This window comes from Gavia stellata, chromosome 1 (assembly GCF_030936135.1).
Source record: "Gavia stellata isolate bGavSte3 chromosome 1, bGavSte3.hap2, whole genome shotgun sequence".
NCBI classification, from domain to species: domain Eukaryota; kingdom Metazoa; phylum Chordata; class Aves; order Gaviiformes; family Gaviidae; genus Gavia; species Gavia stellata.
Window position 1 is genome coordinate 124,484,928 of NC_082594.1, and position 17,836 is coordinate 124,502,763.

A 17,836-nucleotide genomic window follows, 5' to 3' on the forward strand; every position below is an offset into this window, starting at 1 on the left:
TCATTTCACAACCATGAGTAATCCCCCTGCAATGAGCATGTTCCTATGTATTTGGGGAATGAAGTTCAGTGTGGCTTTATGCCTCTAGATTGCCTCTGAAATAATAGTGAGAGGCCGAGGACTGTAACTTGCATTAACTGTGCAGACGAGCCGAGTGGTTTAAGAGTCCCGCTGCTCCCCAGCCGCTTACTTCTGTCCCGCTGCCAGTCGTACCCTCAGAGCAAAGCTGCCCGACAGCAGCGCGTCCCTGCGCTTCGCCGTCGTGGTTCGCAGCCCAGCGAAGCGGCACAGTCCTCCCCGCATGGGTCAGACTCTGAGCCGGCCCGGCCGAAATGCGGGTGGATGTGCCCCTCGGCTCGCTTCGCTACAGACTGTCGTAGAGCAGAGGTTGCGTTGGATGAATGGAGATGTTTTGAAATGTATTTTAAAATACAGCTTATTTTCAGCTATGTCGCATATGAAAAGTACTTGTAATGCTTATTTTTTTCTGGGTGACACAGGAAAACAGGAGGAATGGAGAATTTTTTGCTAGTTAAGGCAGCGTGAGAGCTGGGTTTGAAAAGTCAATCTGCACACCTGACAAGTAAAGAAGAGTCACGAAACTATTCATGGAAACCTGCACAGACCTGCTAAATGTAACTTACACACTCTGGAAGGATAATGTCCCGTTAAAAAAAAAATCATTGTTAAAACTAAAGGCTTTGATTAATCTTTCAACATTTACGTTCATGTGCTGCTTATAAAAAAAAAAGCTATTGCTTTTTCTCACCAAGAAACTTCTGGCATCACATATAATTATTCTGTCAGAATAAACCTGGGGCGAGAAATACGTTATCTTTCCTATCGTAAGGATTAGGGGAGACCTTCCCAAAAGCTTTCTTGTATTTAACATTGAAAATACAGAAAGCAAGACCGAGCCCTGGGAGCAGCAGATCCCTTAGTGATGATAGGGAGGAGCTCACCAGCTATAGGCAAGTATCTGAAGAAGGTTTCAGAGAAGCGTGGGCAGACAACCCCCCTTGGTTTCTGGGTGCAGGGTGGAAGCTGCTGAACCCCGGGGCTGCCACAGAGGTGAAGAGCAGCTTGGCTGGGTGTACAGGAGGAGCAGCTCCCTGGGCAGGAGCTGGGTGAGCTGTCTCTGACCTTGGTCACCCGTTGATGCCAAGGAAAGCAGCAGCCATGGGCACCTCCGTCCCTCTGCAGGGGTTGCTGCTCATCCCTTCCCTCCATGGGCATTCGGTGTGCACGTGGCTGGGGGCACCCGGGGCTACACCAGCAGCTCTCTGACGGGTGAAAGGAGGGGAGCGTGGGCTGCATCCTGGAAATGGAGGGCAGAGGAAAAGGATGGTTTGGGAAACGCCTGCAGCAAGGAGCTGCGGACTAGTGATTCAGCAATATAGGATGTCCAGAGCCAGATCAAGGTCTTCTGCTGACCATGGGGTAAATACTGCAGTCCCTAATACCAGACTAAACACTGCCGTGGGTTTCAGTATATATTGATTTCCTTCATATCAACAAAAGTCATACATGAAAAACACAGGGCAAAATTTGACCATACGGTCCTGTGGTCTTGTTTATGGGTTTTTTTGCTGTTGTCTCCCACTTAAAACTGTCTCCCAGTTTTCATCTCCAACTCGTTCTTGCAGCCGATCGCAGTGCGTGTTCTCGCTCCGTATCGCCAGACTCCCTCTGCTGGAAAATGGCTATATATGTTATTCAGCCATTTATGATGATAAGTGAAATAACTTGTAAACAGTGTATTTTGTAGCAAATGTGTAATTTTTATTTCCACTGTCCATAGAATTGTAAAAATATTTTGATCTCTTCCCTAAACACTGGCATGTTTCTATGACACACACAGGCAGGAGGGGTTAGGAGTTAGTTTTTATCTTCAAAGTTGGATTCTGAACTGTACAAAAAGCTACAACACTTACAGTAACCTTGTAATGCATTAATCCACCGAGTAAAGTTTTGTTTTCTTTCTTCTGTAACTGGAACCAAGCCTTGAAAATTTCCCCTCCGTAGTCCTAAAGGACCGTCTCTTCTTGACTTCTTCATCACGGATGACAAGAATCTGCCACTGACTTTACAAAAGCACCTGGACATGACATGTTGGACAGGTTGGTTTCTTTAGCAGCCACTTTTGAATACACTGTTAAGAGCAAATGGAAAAGAATGCTAGCAAACAGGATTTTAATGCGGGAATTCCTGTTATTTCCCAGGAATTTTGAGATGTGTAGCTGATATATTCCCTTAAGAAATTAAGATCCCTGGTCCAAAACATTTACTGAATCAATTATATTAAGGAAATGAGGATACTGTTATTAGATGAAGTCCTGTTATCAGAATAACTTCAGCAGGATCCAGACCAGACACAACTGTATTTTTTTCCAGAAGAATGTGGTATCCAGCGCTTTCTCTTTTTGCTTATTTGATACCAGACCAAAGTGTTGAGATCAGGTTCTGTGTTTGAAAGTACAGCTAAGGTAGCAGTTACGCCTGCTTCTCTCACTCCGGTCCACCAACGTGTCTCAGGTGCCACCTACAGAAACAACCTCCAAAGAGAGGAGTACTTAGTCCTCGGTCCCTTTCCTGAGGTTATCAGTATAGGCACCGACTATACCACATAATTTATCTCTACGGAGAGGAGTGAGCCGGACTGACTGAACTCTTAAACATCGATTAGCCAGGAATTAGGAGAACTGTTTGCTCCTTCTCTGCAGCGCCGGCTCTGAACCGCAGACATTGAAACACCCTGCTGCGTGCAGCTCCTGCAGAGCACTGGTGTTCCCCTTTTCCGCTGATACAGTTATTTAAAGAACGACACACACTGGCTGCAGCAGCTCCAGTGTGGCCCATCATCTTTCCACCAGTGCAAAACTTTGCTAAGAACCATTCAAGATGATACTGAGGATTCTCCCACCTTCGAGGTAACGTAGGATTACTGCAGAGGCTTCAACACACAGACATATCTCTTTCCATCACCAGCATTCAAGGTTTAGTCAAGGTTTGGAGAATTTGAGCTATAAACCCCTTCCTCTACTCTCTACATTGCAAGTAACAGAAAGAAAGACCCTGGCAGTTTGTCACAATGCCTTGTGTGACTTCTTGTCGCACACTTTCACTTTGTGAAAGCTGTGCGTGCAGTGAAGTTCTGTGCTGCCGCCAGTCCCCAAGTCGTCATGACAAATAACACCCGGATCCAAATCATCCTCCTCCAAGTGAAAAGAAATTTTCATCAGTCTTAAATGACCTCAACTCCGAATTGCTTTTGGTTAGGTTATCAAATTGTAATGAGTACCCTGAATGAGTGATGAACATTATGGTTGATGTCTGTTGACCAGATAGTTGAGATCTGGATTATGCTACTGTGGGACTACATTTCTTCCATGCAAAAGGCGTTAAAGGAATGGAAAATCTGTTGTCTGAAGTAGCCTCATCTCCAGCTGTGGGTAGGTGGAACTTGGCACAATGGAGAAGGAGTTCATGAAAATTTTTTTTGCATCCCAAATTCTGGGCTAACCTGTGATTGCCACTCCTGCACAGGTGAGAGCAGCCCAAAGTTACTTCGTTCTCCCTGAGGACCTTTTATCGCTGCTGGGAGCGTCAGCGCAAAGGAATGCCCTGACCATTCCTCTCTCCCATACATAAACTTATGCTAACTGTGGGAAGGCCAACCTAAAATCACTCTAGCTGCTTTCTGACAGCCAAAATTCTCTGATTAGGTGTCCTCAGGGACTAGACCCACTAGATTTAAAATGCTTCCGAGAGACATTTAAGATGTATTTTGTGCATAGAGGAAGAGCAGAATATCAACTGCGATCCATTGCATAAAGGTCCAGGAACGGTTGCTTTCCAAAGGGCCAAAACCTTAGCATGCACCTCGTATAACGGGATACGGTTGCAGGGAAGCCCAGGGGAACGGTGTCCATGAATCCTTCTGCTCAAGCTTTGGATCAAAATGAGAGCCCCTTTTTGATACTTCAGTATGAGGAATAGGACTAACCCACCAGGCTGAGGACTCTCTGTAAGGACTTCATCGGCTTTTTGAGGAAAATTCATACATAACTGTCACAAGTTTTGGTGGGTCTTCTCAATACAGCAAAACTCTGTCAATCAGTTTAGAACCTGCATGAACTGAAGCATTTTGACAAATGTAAGAAGGACAAGAACGCATCAAATACGACAGAATATTAGTCTTTGATGCTCCCTGTATCATTTCTTTCTCCTATTTTCTGTCTGGCCTCAGAGGCAAGACACAGCTGAGAGAAGTTATCTTTTCCCAAAGTACAGTAGAGACTGGGCTAGGATTCAGAGGGATCCTCCTAATAGGAGGAATATCATCTGTCAGTCCAATCTAAAACAACGGAGTAAATGAAAATCAACACCCTACAAGCAATGTTTTCTATAATGAGTGGGTTTATTTTAGTATTTGTTCACACGCAGTTACCTAAGGCTCTGACACAGCAACTGCAGGCAGGGCATTATCTATGAAGTTTGTTGGATTTCAATATTCACTTCTCTCGTTGAATTACTAGATTTTGGCTGCAATATTCTTCTGGATGTATTTCAAGACCTGTTTGTTTTCAATGGTTTTGGCAGATGGCTGTATAAACTCAAGGTCTCATGATGATGATTCATTTCTCTGTGAATAATTTTGGTTATCAGGTTTGATTATATCTGTATGTGATTTTATACTATTCATATGTACACTGAATGCATTCAGAGCCAGGGCTGTGCTTACCCAAATACCTTCTTTTGTGCTAAAGAACAAAATAGTACAGATGAACATTTTCATTTTTTCATATTTAAGTTTCTTTTTTAATGGGTATTATATTCTTGTTCAGTTATACATCGTGGCTGTTTTGTTTTATTTATGCATTTAAATATTTCCCTTTTTTTTCCTAGAAAGGATTGTTGCGAGCACATACATAAATATAGCTATTGCTTCATTTTGCCTTCGCGGGGTCTGGCATTTTATATACTAATACGTGATATGTTAACAAGTACCCAGAATTTAATCCATCCTCAAAACCATGCCACAATTAAACAATACCTCAGAAGCATGCAAGCATAAATATTTTGATTTGGGAATGCCCATCTACAAGATGAGGTAACCACACTTGGCGTTCTCTTCTTAGGCCTCTCGGAAAACACTGGGGTATAACTGGATCTTGCTCTTGAAATGCTTGTACGTACCCATGCCCTAACTTCCCACAGGAGCACTTTCTGGTTAGCCTGAACCATTGGGAAGGATCCACGGAGACGAGCGTTTTACCAGAGCATGGTCTCCCACCCGTGAGACACAGCAAGTTTGAAATGTCCTTCAGGGGCCTCTGAGTCACGTCCGCTTTCGCTAGCCAGCCCGTAGTGGAAGTGTCCTGCTAGTTGCCCTCTGTTGTAAAACTGTTTCAGGTTTTCAACATTATCTGTTAATGACCATTTTGGAAATGATATTTTTTGGTCCCTGTGTCTTTGCTTCCCACTAACTGACCTCCTTTGTGTCCAAGGTTTGGACTTTGATGCAACGTGTAGCCATCCCACTCGTGGGAAGAGCAGAAAAAGCGAAGTGTGTTTGCCCAGGAATGAGGGTGTGTGCAGAAAATGCCCCCAGCCAGCCCTGGGAATTGGGGATGGGAGTCCAGGCAGTGACTATTCTTTATGTCAGTCACGACCGAACTAGTGACCTACTGTGAAAATGAAACCCCTCTGGGGTCTTCCCGACTCCTTGTACATCCCCGTTCCACTTTCTGTGGAAATAGAAATACCAGCCGTTCTATTCCAATCAGATTGCTCTTCGGATGATTACCTTCCTTCCCAAATGCCCGATCCGTTATGGAATAATCGTTCATTTCTGTGGAGAACGATTTCATTCTATCCTGCAAGTTTCAGTCTTTCTAAGTAATGCTATTGTATCAGACTACGGACTAAACTGGAAAGAGCTGTTGGTCCAATCAGACGTGATATGAAGCAAGAGAAAACACTTTTGAGTAAACATGTTGTAGCGATTTAAGGAGGGCAGTGTTGAGGACATTATTTGAAAGCTTCTGTTTCCAGACTCACAGCACAGGGCTGACGGGCCAGCCCAGAAAGAACACAACCACTTACAGAGTCTCCCATTTGAGAGACGGGGTTCGGTGATAAAGGGGAGTTTGTCTGAGGCAGACCTGCTACGCTGCCGCGGTGGCAGCGAAGCTTGCCTGGGCTTTGATGGAGATGGCAAACAGCAAGTCGGAGCCAGGCACACTTGGGTTTGCTATTTTAGCTCTTTGGGGTGTTTTCTTTCCATCAGGTGTGGTGGGCAGCCAGCACGTTAGTCCCACGAATATGAGCTTTTTGCAAATTCTGCTGGGGTAGAGCTGGGCCCGTTGAGTTAACCTGGCTGGAAAAGAGGAGGGGGCTGATGCTCTGAAGTCCAGGCAAAGCTGGTGCAGCCACAGCACTCAGCTCTCACGAGATGGGAAGGCAGGCTGCTACATGAACGGATGTCCGTGAGGGGTTTTATCTGAGGAACTCGGGCACAGCTGGCCATGTCCCTTTCTATCCAGTTCTATTGTAATGCAGTCTTCAAATTCAGGCTATAAAAGGAAAGCCATCTGCATGGAAGTTTTGGCTGACAGAAGAACATCATGGAAATCCAATCTGGATTGGGGAGGACAGGAACAATATTTTTCAGTCAGATTTATTCGTTTATAATAGATGTTACCAGGCAAGAAGCAATTTACAAGCATCAGCAAGGGTTCGATGGCTTTCTTATATATCCCCCAAAGCCCTACTTAAAAAAACCCCAATCCTTTAATGGAGATAAGTGTTACAAAGTTTTAAGGATGCCCTAAGCTTTTAAAAGGTTGAACATTCAAAATTAAGGCTGTAAAGTAAAATAATAAGATCTTTGTTAATTACAGAAAATCACAGGAAGAATACCCAGCAGACTTCTACTCTTGTTCGTGACTTCATTAGTCGTCACTCTCCTCTAACTGTACTACCCAAAGCAGACTTTCTCTATACTAGGCCTGGGGAAATTACTCCCTTCAAGGGCAGTGTTCTTCTCTGCAGGGAAGACTGACATGTTGAAGAAGGGGGGCATGGGGGGTTGTGAGGGGGTGTATGTGTTTATGAGCGTGTGGAGGTGGATTTCCTCTGCGTTGAAGGAAATCTTACTTAGAGAGATTTACACCTGAGTTCAGAGGAAAATGAGTTTTCCTAAGCCCTGCTTACCATAGGCAGAGCCAGTTCCCATTCCCTTGGTTTGGCCCTAGCTCTAGAAAAGGGAAAAAGTGAAAAGGGTTGCAATCCATCACCTGTGGCAAAACCCTTGAAGAGATTATACAGAAGTGTGAGAGGCAGAACATCTCTGGTTTTACTTGAGAACTTTCAGCAAGGCTTAAATTTTGACGGGGCAAAACTAGAGATGTAGCAAAAGGCGTTGGTAGCTATGAGTTGTGGCTATAAAGCAGTAAATGGAGAGGGGGAAGACCACAAAAGAGACAAGATGATGAGGTTAAAATTGGGAGAAAGAACTAGTTGTGTGACTGGGGAAACAGGACTGGGGACATGGGAGAGGACTGGGGGATGCCAGAGAAACAAAAGTTGTATTGCCAGTGCCAGTGAGGGAAAGCAGAGAGAAGTGAGACATCAGGAAGGTGTAGAAGAGAACTTAGGGGCTTGTCATCTATTATTCCTGTAAATTTGGTGTTGAGAGAATGTAAAAGAAGAAAGATACCTGTTTCCAAGCCAAATCTAAGTGAATGTCAGGGCCAGGAAGCAGGTGGCAGTTTATGTGTGCTTTTTCCTTCCCAAACCTATCAATAAGCCCGTTTTCAGTTAAAAGAGAAACATAAGGCTTTGGATGACTTTGCACAGCTCTGTAATAAATACATGCTCTCCTCTTAAATGAAGACATCCACCACCGTTCTGCTGCAATGCTAAATCTGCCTGAAACCCTCTTACAGTGGTTTGTTGCTAACTTGGATCTTCCTCCAGACACTCTCCTGCTATGGGAAGGGTCACATTCCTAATGGAAAAAAGATAGGAAGGTAGTAACATGGTATCCATGGTGCAGTTGAAATTTACTTTTATTTTACAGGTCAGGGTTTATTCTAGCTAACAGGCCTCCTCTAGTCAAAACAAAACAAGAATGCTCCCTCTGCTCTTCAGGGAGAGTGTTAAAATTCATTATCCCAACACATTCTAGCTTCCTGTGCACAAATATCCTTTCTCAATGCTTGCTTGTGATGGAAACTGTTTGTTGTGTTTTGCAGGTACAACTTCTGAACCTTCATCTTCTTTCTGCTCTCTCCTTGGCTCTGATTTCTCTCCCATTCTCTTGTGAGACTTGTTTTTTCTCAAATGCAATATCTCTCTTTCTCCTCTCTCCTTCATGCCTTCAGGTTGCTAAAAGGTAGGAGAAAAATAGCAAGGAATTAAAAGTGACTCCCACATGAACAACAAAATCTCATTATTTTATTTCACTAGTAATGTATGATAAAATATTCCAGTCACCTACCTCAGCAAGATCAGCTTTAACATGACAGGCTCAAACTCAAACATGACCCAGCCAGTCATCCTAAAACTCAGCAAGAGGTAGCATGCTTTTGGTTATACTCTATGTGTGGTAGGAGAGTCACCTCTCCCGAGGGCTTTAGGGGGAGAGGAGAGAGGAGGGGAGAAGGGAGAGACTCTCAGATTTCAGCCCAGACTCCATGTTTTCTGTCCTTTCACATCATCCATCTTTGTGTGCCTGAAGGCTGTTCAGTGCTAGCTGCAAAGACCTCACTGAAAACAAGTGCTGTATATCATGAAGTGTTCTCAAAGCCACTTTTAAAAGAGAAAAACAATATGCGGGGAAGGAGATGAAATGGGATTACCTTTCCCCCAATTTTTTTTTCTTTTAACCTGTGTAGTCATGTAAAGAGTGGTTTGAATTACACCCACAGAGCTCTGAATGCTCCATTTGGAGCTACATGTTTAAGCCCACTCCCAAATTTCCTTTCAGATCTGTAACACCTATGGCTCAGTTCTTCGAGGTTCTGAAGTCCTTCACATCTCCCAAACTTCAATGGTGACTGAGGGAACAACAATTTGGTCTACTTGAAAGGGAGATTAAAATACAGCGCAGCATACCTCACTGAGGATTACAGAAGGGTACCAGAATCCCTGTTTTTAACTGGAACTGAAGGCATATTTAGTGGATTACGCTCACTATACCTATTGTACAATTATTACACACTCACAGACTTTCTAGCTGTAGGCATTTTTGAGAAATGATAAATGATAAACCAGATAACCACTGGTGAGGGCTGGCAAATGAGGCAATGGGAAGTTCCAAATGAAATAAATTCTGAGTAGTTCCTAAAGGGGAAAAAGAAGATTAGAGAATGCACTTAAAATCTTAACAATTGCATAATGGAGTTGTCATCATCATAATTCTGCATATTGTTAGAGGACTGGGCATGCAGGGACTATAATTGTAGGACTGATCATGTAATGATGATGCTTATTGAAAAGAGATGGGTTTTTTTCTCTTGTTGCTGCACAGAAGGTCTGCAAAGAGAGCTGAAAATTACTTCTCCATACAAAACCGTTAGTGTCAACAAACTGAAAAAAAAAAGATACTTCCCTCTGTTGTTATTTGCTGCTAATGTCAAGTGTTATTCAAGCACAGCTTTTTCAATAGGGTGACTGAATTTGATAGTGTTCTTCTGATACTTAAAAGGGTTTATTACCCTTCCTTCCCTTGTATGACACACCAGATAGTATGTATCATAATAATAAAAATGTGTCAAAGTGTCATAGACAAAAGGTTGTTATTGGCTACCTCATCAACACAAACCATACAGAAACTGCTTGTGCCTCAGGACAGAATGACAGAGAGAAGAGAGGGATGAAATGGGGGAGAATCCCCTGCTGAAGAAAGCAGATGGATGGAGTCCCAAGGGGTAGAAGAGAAGCCTCTCAAACACCGTGACATCTGGCAGTCTTACAGATAACACTGTATATGGTTAAACCAGGTCAGCAGCAAGTGAGAAAGAGAGCTGGGTCTTACGGCAGAAGTGAAGCAAACCTGGTTTTCTATTGTCACGTTTTGTTGGCACAAGCCGTAGAAACCCCTGAAGGAAGCTGGCCTGCTTGCTGGTTTGGGGTTTTTTTTCTGAAGTGATCTTAAGGCTGCTATTGGTTGGTACCTACCAAAGAAACTGAGCGTTTGCTTTTGAGATGCAATTGCTTTTCAAAGGACTCTGCAAATTCCTGGATGGAGTTTGCTTTTGTCTCTGGGCATGAGCTGTCTGCTGAAGGTGTCCTGCTTGCCTTCCTGTGGCAGTGGCATTTGACATCTTGGTCTTCTTGAAATTCCTTGGAGCCCTTGAGATGCCCTGAAGATGAGCCTTTGGTAGAGGCATGAAGTCGTGTTGTATGGAGGGAGGAAAGCCTGGCCTGCAAAATAAGAGGTCTTTGCTGAGTATTGAATATTAAAGCAGAGCACACAGGGCAGATTCTCTCTGCTATGGAGCACTCTCCCAGCTATGGTGCACAATGAAGGACCTTGCCCAGACTCCTGTATCTGTCCTTTTACGTGCAGGAGAATCACACTGCCAAGAGCCTGCTTTCCAGAGGCAGCAGCAGAATTTGCCTTTATTCCTGTTTTTGAGTAAATAAGCTTTGGCATCCACATAAGCATTTCAAATGTAAAGTGTGCTGGGTTCTCCTACTGACACTAAAAGAAACGGGGACCCTTAATAACCTCAAAAACTCAGGCCTCACATCTGGTGGCAGGTTCTAGGCAGGACTCTCACAAAGCAAAGACCCAGCCTTTTGTGGCCAGATGAGCCAGCTACGGGGTTTAAGCCACAGGTGCTCCAGGTCTTATCAGATGTTTGAGTTTATCTGAGTGTGACAGGGACCATTTCTAGCCCAGTTGTGTCAAATTTGCCGCATGGTCTACATGCAGACAAGATGCTCTATTGTCCAGGTCTGAATTTTCTGCTTTGTCCTGAACTGATGAGGGAGGACTTTCAGGGCATTGAGGGACTCATCCCTACCACAGAAATGGTAGGAAACAGGTTTCCTACAATTACATTTGTAGGGCTAAAGTGGGGAGGGAGTAGGTAGTTGTTTAGTTTCCATGTGGTTCAATTTTCCCGGGCCTGACACGCAGATAAAAGCTATCGATCTGCATCAGCTGTGTTTAATTGAATGTCTGTAAAGGAGGTTAAACTGATACAGAGCTGCTGTGTTCTGCGGTGTCATGTACAGGTGGCTTTAGAAATAGACAGACCCGTAGAAGAGATGGGTGAGAAAGTCACCGCGTAGAGCCAGGCATGCTCCAAACCCTACCGGCTGTTGATCATTTTGCAGGGTGAGTAGCTGAACACTGGTAAGATGGGGAGAGTGAAAATTGTGAAAAAGAGAGGGGAGGTACCGAAAATGAGACCCCCGCAGGTGTCAGGGTAGGGCACTCCGGGCACCCAGCTACTGCATACGTGTTTGCATGTGTGTATGGTTTGTACAAGCCTGGTGCTAAGCCTTTAGCTACTGAGGAACTCTGAGAAGCTCTGCTGGCTTCAAGGGAGCTGCGATTGTTTATAACAACTGAAGGTCTATCCCACAGATCCTGAAATGCTTTCTAAGAAAATCCAGGAGAAAACCCTACACTCGGAGTAGGGTTTCTGGGGGGCAGGGGGTGTGTTTGTTTTGGGTTTTTTAACAAACAACAGTGGCAAGCTAAACCAGCTTGGTATAGTGGCCACATGAATCTACAAACCTTGGACTCCAAGGGACCTGAAACACCTCCTGTATATGTTTGCATTTACACTGGCCCAGATGCTACAGGGACCTGTGCAGCCTTTCTCCGAATAGTGAGGCTGTGCGTCCATATGGTTGTGACTACATCACATTAGACAGGCTTGATGAGAGATGCTAAAAATAATAAATCTTACACCTGAGAGAAGCACCTAATACCGAAGGGTTTTCAGATCATATGGCACAGGTTCAATTTCTTTTCCAGCCATAAGCTTACTCCGGCAACTAGTACTATGGACTGCCTCTGAGAGTAGTGGTAATGATTTCTGCCATACTGTTTTTACTTTGGTTTCAAACCAATGCAATCAATGCAGCTGTAATTCCTGTAAGGTCATATTGTATTGTTATTTCAAAAAGCATCAAAGCAATCGCATTGTGCTTGAGGGACGGGAGTACACATGCTATGTCAAGTTCAACAAGCTAAATGTCTTCTGTGTCATTTTAATGGCATCAGCATACATGGTTTCCTGGAAATAAAAATTGTGTCACACTAAAAATCACTGGTATTTGTTCTTAGAGGGTTTGGGCAGAAAACCAGGAGGACAGCTGAAACGGGGGGTGGTATTCTATCAATCCTGTTTTGCAATGTTTGTAAATGTTTTATTTTACTAAGACATTGCTTTTTAATTTCCCTTCACAGATAGAATTATAGTTAAGCCCTTGACAAAAAGACTATAGCTCACATACTGACATGGCAGCAATGGTCCAGAAAAGGGACAGGCCTTCCTCTGAAACGTGGGTCTGCCTCAGTGGACTAAGGGTAAAGCTACACATACATATCTATGCAATCATATTACCGTGACTGTGCCTCCTCTCACAGTGCCTTTGTGTGATACTTACCACCGTAGCTAGCAGGACAGCACGCTCGTGCATGTGAGCATGTTGCTGTCTTACGGACACAGCCCTACAGAGGACAGGAGCTTTAACACAACTGCTCAAGCATGGACATTTCATGGTTTATAACTAGCACCGTATGTTAGTCTTCTTTTATTTAAGATTGACTTTGTGGAGAACCAAAAGAGTCATAAAATGAAGCTCAGCGAGGAAGCAGATCTGGCACTGACTTTAGATACAAATCCGTGTGGCTTTCTTCCTGTTTCTCAGATTTAATAGACGCATTTAATACGTGCGTTTGGTGCCAAACTGATTGCTTGGTAACGTTGTAAATAAGAACGGCTGAAGACTGCTTTAATTTATGCCTCCCCTCCTGAATTCTCAGCAGCTGCTGGCAACAGAAATTGCCTCTGTATCTGCACGCTGTTGTCGGCCCCCCGCGGCTGTCTTCCCTTGCCAAAGGTCTCCGAGCACAACCCCAGGACCTGCTCCTGTCCTTGCCCCAGCAGCTGCCTCGTGCCTATGTCTGGTGCCTCTTCAGCAAACTTCCCTTGGTCTCTGGCTCCTAGGACCTGTCCTCGAGTAGTTCTTAAACTGGGGAAGTGGGGAGGAGGTGAAACGAGGGAAAAGGCATGGGAGGGAGGAATGATAAATGCTCCCCTATACCAAAATGGGGAATTTTTGCTAATGCTGGGAAAGCCAGAAGCACCAAGCATGTTCTCAGGGGTTGTTTCTCCCTCCCTTTAGTACTTGCTTTTTCTGCTTGAGCCTTTGCGTAAAGGCCAGTCCTGCTTAGTGTATTTATTTACACAGCAGCTAATCTTTTGCTAATTTGCCTAGCTAAAACACACAGAAAGCATACAAACAAAAATACCTCAAGAAATAGATGTCAATATAATTTGCCTATTCTCTTTCTCAATTTCTGATGGAGGCAAGATAATGGCTTCCATCTCTTGGACTTCATCTGAGGGCTTGCACAGCTGTCAGTGAGAAAATCAATTTTCAGTATGTCAGCACGAGCATTTATTGTTTGCTGAAGTTTACACAATGACCCCAGTACTTTAGGGATATTTTGGAACACCTGACATTCAGATGCTGTCCCACAGCTTGCTTTGCTTTCCTTCCAAGAAGCTTATAGCCAAGCATATATTCCTCAAAAATGTTTGGCCTAGGCTCCAACTGATCTGTAGTAACAACATTGTGGTAAATGTTCCGCCTGACTTTAGTTTAGAGTAAATGTTACTAACTTCAGCAGCAGTCAGTTGCTCTGCTCCCACTCTCAGCTGTCTCTTTACTTGAAGCAACAGCCTTCAAGTAAAGAGCAGAGTGGGAACAGCTGCTTTCAGTTTAAATTCATTTTGATAATTGGTTAGACAGTTGTGAGCTGCCTTAAAAAACTGCCTCTGTGTGTGAACCCTGCCCCTTTCCCAACTATTATTTTGTTGGTTTAAGAATAAAGAACATGCTTCTCCCTTAAAACCTTACTTTACAGTATATTGTTATGTGTTGCATCCTTATTTTCAGAGTCAGATGGTTTAAACAAGGAGGGACCGCATCCTCTAGCTTAAATTAGAAGTTACATCTGCAAAGAGCTAAATCCCAGGGAGTAAAGCGTACAACTTTCTGGAGATGTTTTAGTTGCAGAATTAAGTCCCAATCGTGTGACTACATATAGGCTTATGTAGTTTTACACATGAGAACGGACTCATTGAAGCCAATGTTTGTGTGCCAGTTTCCAAAATGTGTTGATCTCTGCCAGGTCATGCTTAACAGACAGAACAACATTGTAATAGATAGTTAGGCAGTTATTACACCCTTCTCCTTACGTTTCTGGTCCTATTGTCGTTCAACAAGCAACTAGCTGCTGCCAGTAGGAGCTGAGCTTCCTCAGCAAGGTGTACCATACTCATCCTCACAGATTTCTAGGGACATGCCCCTGGGGATGGCACTTACATTTATACATAAACCATGCACACACACACGCACGCACAGAGAAAACTACGTACAGCTCTTACCGGAAGGGAGGCTCTCCGTTCACTGAAGGGTTGTGTCTGATGTTTCTTGTGGCCTCTACCCTCTTTCTCATTCTCATCGATCAAGTTGTGGCCCCAGAAGCTGCTCATCCATTTTGCAAAGGAAATATCATCATCCTCTTCATATTCCATGTACAGACGCTCCAAACTTGGGGGGGGTCTCCCAACCAGGCAAGGAAAAGCAAGGTCAAATGCCACCACCAAGCCAGTAGCCTCGCACTGTTTTGCCAACAAGAGGAAGAGGAGACACGGTTTCAACCACTCTTTCTGCTCTCCATCCCCCCAAAACCCGTTCCACTGCAGCCCTGGGCACTCTCTAAACATAAAGTCAATCCCTTCTCATCTCTTTTCAACAAGGTTTCTTTCAACCTTTCCATTACAGTGATGTCCAAAATGACACCGCCGCAGGGGGCTGGTGGGAAGGGAAATGTGTTGGCTACTCCCTGTGTGTTGCTGTTGAGTGCACCAGCTGTCAATACCAATGGAGAATTGCCCACAGTTACATGCCTGGGAGGTGCGTACACGAACCCAAAGTAGGCTTGTGATTTTGAGAAGCAGAATTGACATATTGACAGTGGGCAGGAACTGGCACAGCTGCTTGCAGAGGCCTCACTGGCTCGGTGGGAGGGAGGACAAATGGCCCGCTCTTCCCCTGCTGCCCTCCCTCCTGACTTCTGTTGTCTCTGCTCTTCCTTCGCTATTCACGAAATGTGGTCTGTCTAGGTAGAAGAAAGACCCTCCCGAAGAAACTGCTTGTTCGTTTTTGCATTATGACAGCCAGCGTGAACTTGCATCAGCTGCTTTTCACCAGAGTAATTTCATCTGCCATATCAGGATTATGGGAGGCCTTGCCTCACTTGAAGGCACACAGAGTAAAAATGGGTCTGATTCCTCCTCCCCAGCCCTGGGTGTAAGCCATACAGGCCTTGTCTATACCACAAAACAGAACAGGGCTGGGGACTCTTTTCTAGCCCTGAGACCAAGCGGCTGGACTGGTCACACCTACCCTACACGGCGCTTGTGCTGTGGGTCTCCACGAGGCTGTATGTACTGCACCATGGCTGTCATACTTTGTTGTCATTTTTGTGTCTTTTTTCTTTCAAAATATCTGCTATAACACGAAAACTCTGTTGTGGCCCATAAAATTGTTGTTTGTATAGGGTGAAACTGGAAGACGTGTTACATGCCTTGGGACATGGCAGAAGGACAAGGAGGAGGGCTTCGAGGCTGTAGAGCCTGTTGGGGTAGTGTTGGAAGACTGCACGGGAGGAGGAGACCCAAATGTAACTTCTTATTGGAAGCAGTCCTTGGTGTGTGCTAGGTGTTCTCCTGGTGCCGAGGCATTGCTGGGGAGATGCTAGTTGGCCTTGGCTAAAAATCTTGCCGACCATTTAGCATTACAGCGAATCAGTGGTCCAGCATTAAAGCTTGCTCCTTGTCCTCAACCCGTTTAGCGATACAGGTGTAGTAACAAAACTCCAGTTGTGTTTGTGTGGGTGTAGGTGTGAGGTTGAAGTACCATACTCCGATGTAGGGCTCTTCGTCCTGAATAATAGGGGTGAAGGGACCACTTGGTCATGGGTGCCTATGTGCTGGAGTTTTACCTTGTCCAGGGCAGACAAGACCGTGATTAGCACAAGGACCTAGAGCACATGGGCGTGCAGGTGGCATATCCTCTGATGTTGGGCATCAGAGCTTGGAGACACAACCAAACCTGCAGCAGGCTTCTTCCTTGGCAGAGGCACAGATGGACGGGAGCGAGAGGAATACCTGCAAAACAGTACAGTAAAAAGCCACCCGGAGCAATAAAAAGGATGTGTAGGCTGATTCTCCATGTGGGGAAGAACACTCCGGGCCTCATTCTGACAGCCTAAATTTGACTTATGTCCTTGAGGCTACCAATCTGTACAGGCAAGGCACGTCTGAAGGCCTATGCTACCTCATAGGAAGAATCACGTGGGTGGAATTTGGGCTGCCCAGCAGGAAGCTATCGGCCTGTCGATACGTATTTTCTATTGCATGGTTCAAGTTTCTTCTTTTCTGACACGTGAGACAGAACTGCAGCCCGTTGTGTGGAGCAGGAAACGCTGCTGCCGTGCTGAGAGAGGTGACAGGGAAAAATGGGAGAGATGCTGTCCCACAGCTTTGGCAAAATATGCTTACCTAAATAGTAATAATCCATAAATTAAGGGCGACACAGCCCAAGCTGTTTACCACCAGGCACCAAGATACCTTGACTCAGAATGCACCAGGGCAGAATCACATGAAGAGGCAAGATGGCATGTTGGATTGGTGAAATTGTCAGGTCTCCATAAGAAACGTAGAGTGGGAAACAGACGCAGCGACTGCTGCAGTTGACCTAGCAAAACCTGTAGAGGTTCGGAGGTCATGCTAGTGGTTACGCCAAGGTGCAAGCGTCACCAGCACTCAGGGCAAACCTAAATCCACCTTGGCAAATTGTAGTTGGGCTTCTGAGGTACTTGCTCTACAATCTTACCGGTGTTCTTATTTTCAGCACTTTTTTTCCTTCAGTGCAATATGTGTCTTCACACGTATTCCTTCCACTTCCCTCCTGCCTACAAGGAGGTTGCAGAGAGGTGGGTGTTGGTCTCTTCTCCCAAGTGACGAGTGACAGGACAAGAGGGAATGGCCTCAAGTTGCGCCAGGGGAGGTCCAGGCTGGATATTAGGAAAAATTTCTTTACCGAGAGAGTGGTAACACACTGGAATAAGCTGCCCAGGGAGGTGGTGGAGTCACCATCACTGGAGGTGTTCAAGGAACGTGTGGACATGGCACTTTGGGACATGGCTTGATGGGCATGGTGGGGTTGGGTTGATGGTTGGACTTGATGCTCTTACAGGTCTTTTCCAACCTGAGTGATTCTGTGATTCTGTGATTTCTAGGTATGAGATGAGTCGTGCTATCTGAGTTTAAAAGGTATCAAAGATGTCTCCTCTTCACCCTCAGCTGGGGGCTCCGGGGGAGTGAGCGGAGCCGGACACATAAAGCTCCCTCTTCCTGCAGGTGAGGCTGCTAAGTAGGCATAGACACACCTATAGATAATGCGTATGTGTATACGACATGTGTAAAAATCCACTGTTGTATATTAAATGATTTTTATGAACAACAGATTCAATTAATAGCTGAAAAGATAGAAAAATGGCATTTAC

At 44.8% G+C, this 17,836-nt stretch overlaps 1 protein-coding gene across 1 annotated transcript; it reads right to left on the reverse strand.

Moving 5' to 3' along the window:
- Positions 1-8,190: 8,190 nt before the first annotated feature.
- Positions 8,191-14,798, reverse strand: LNP1 (leukemia NUP98 fusion partner 1). Its single transcript, XM_009818101.2, has 3 exons — positions 14,649-14,798; positions 10,189-10,434; positions 8,191-8,394 (listed from the first exon to the last, which is right to left on the reverse strand). Exons 1-3 carry the CDS (start codon positions 14,796-14,798, stop codon positions 8,191-8,193), a joined length of 600 nt encoding a protein of 199 aa, XP_009816403.2.
- Positions 14,799-17,836: the final 3,038 nt, after the last annotated feature.

Excerpts from the sequence above, each read along its gene's own strand:
- LNP1 (XM_009818101.2), bottom strand. The coding sequence starts at position 14,798 with ATGGAATATGAAGAGGATGATGATATTTCCTTTGCAAAATGGATGAGC. Across the intron at positions 10,435-14,648 it reads AACGGAGAGCCTCCCTTCCG|GCCAGGCTTTCCTCCCTCCA; the intron begins GTAAGAGCTGTA and ends CTTATTTTGCAG. Across the intron at positions 8,395-10,188 it reads GCAAACGCTCAGTTTCTTTG|CAACCTGAAGGCATGAAGGA; the intron begins GTAGGTACCAAC and ends CCTACCTTTTAG.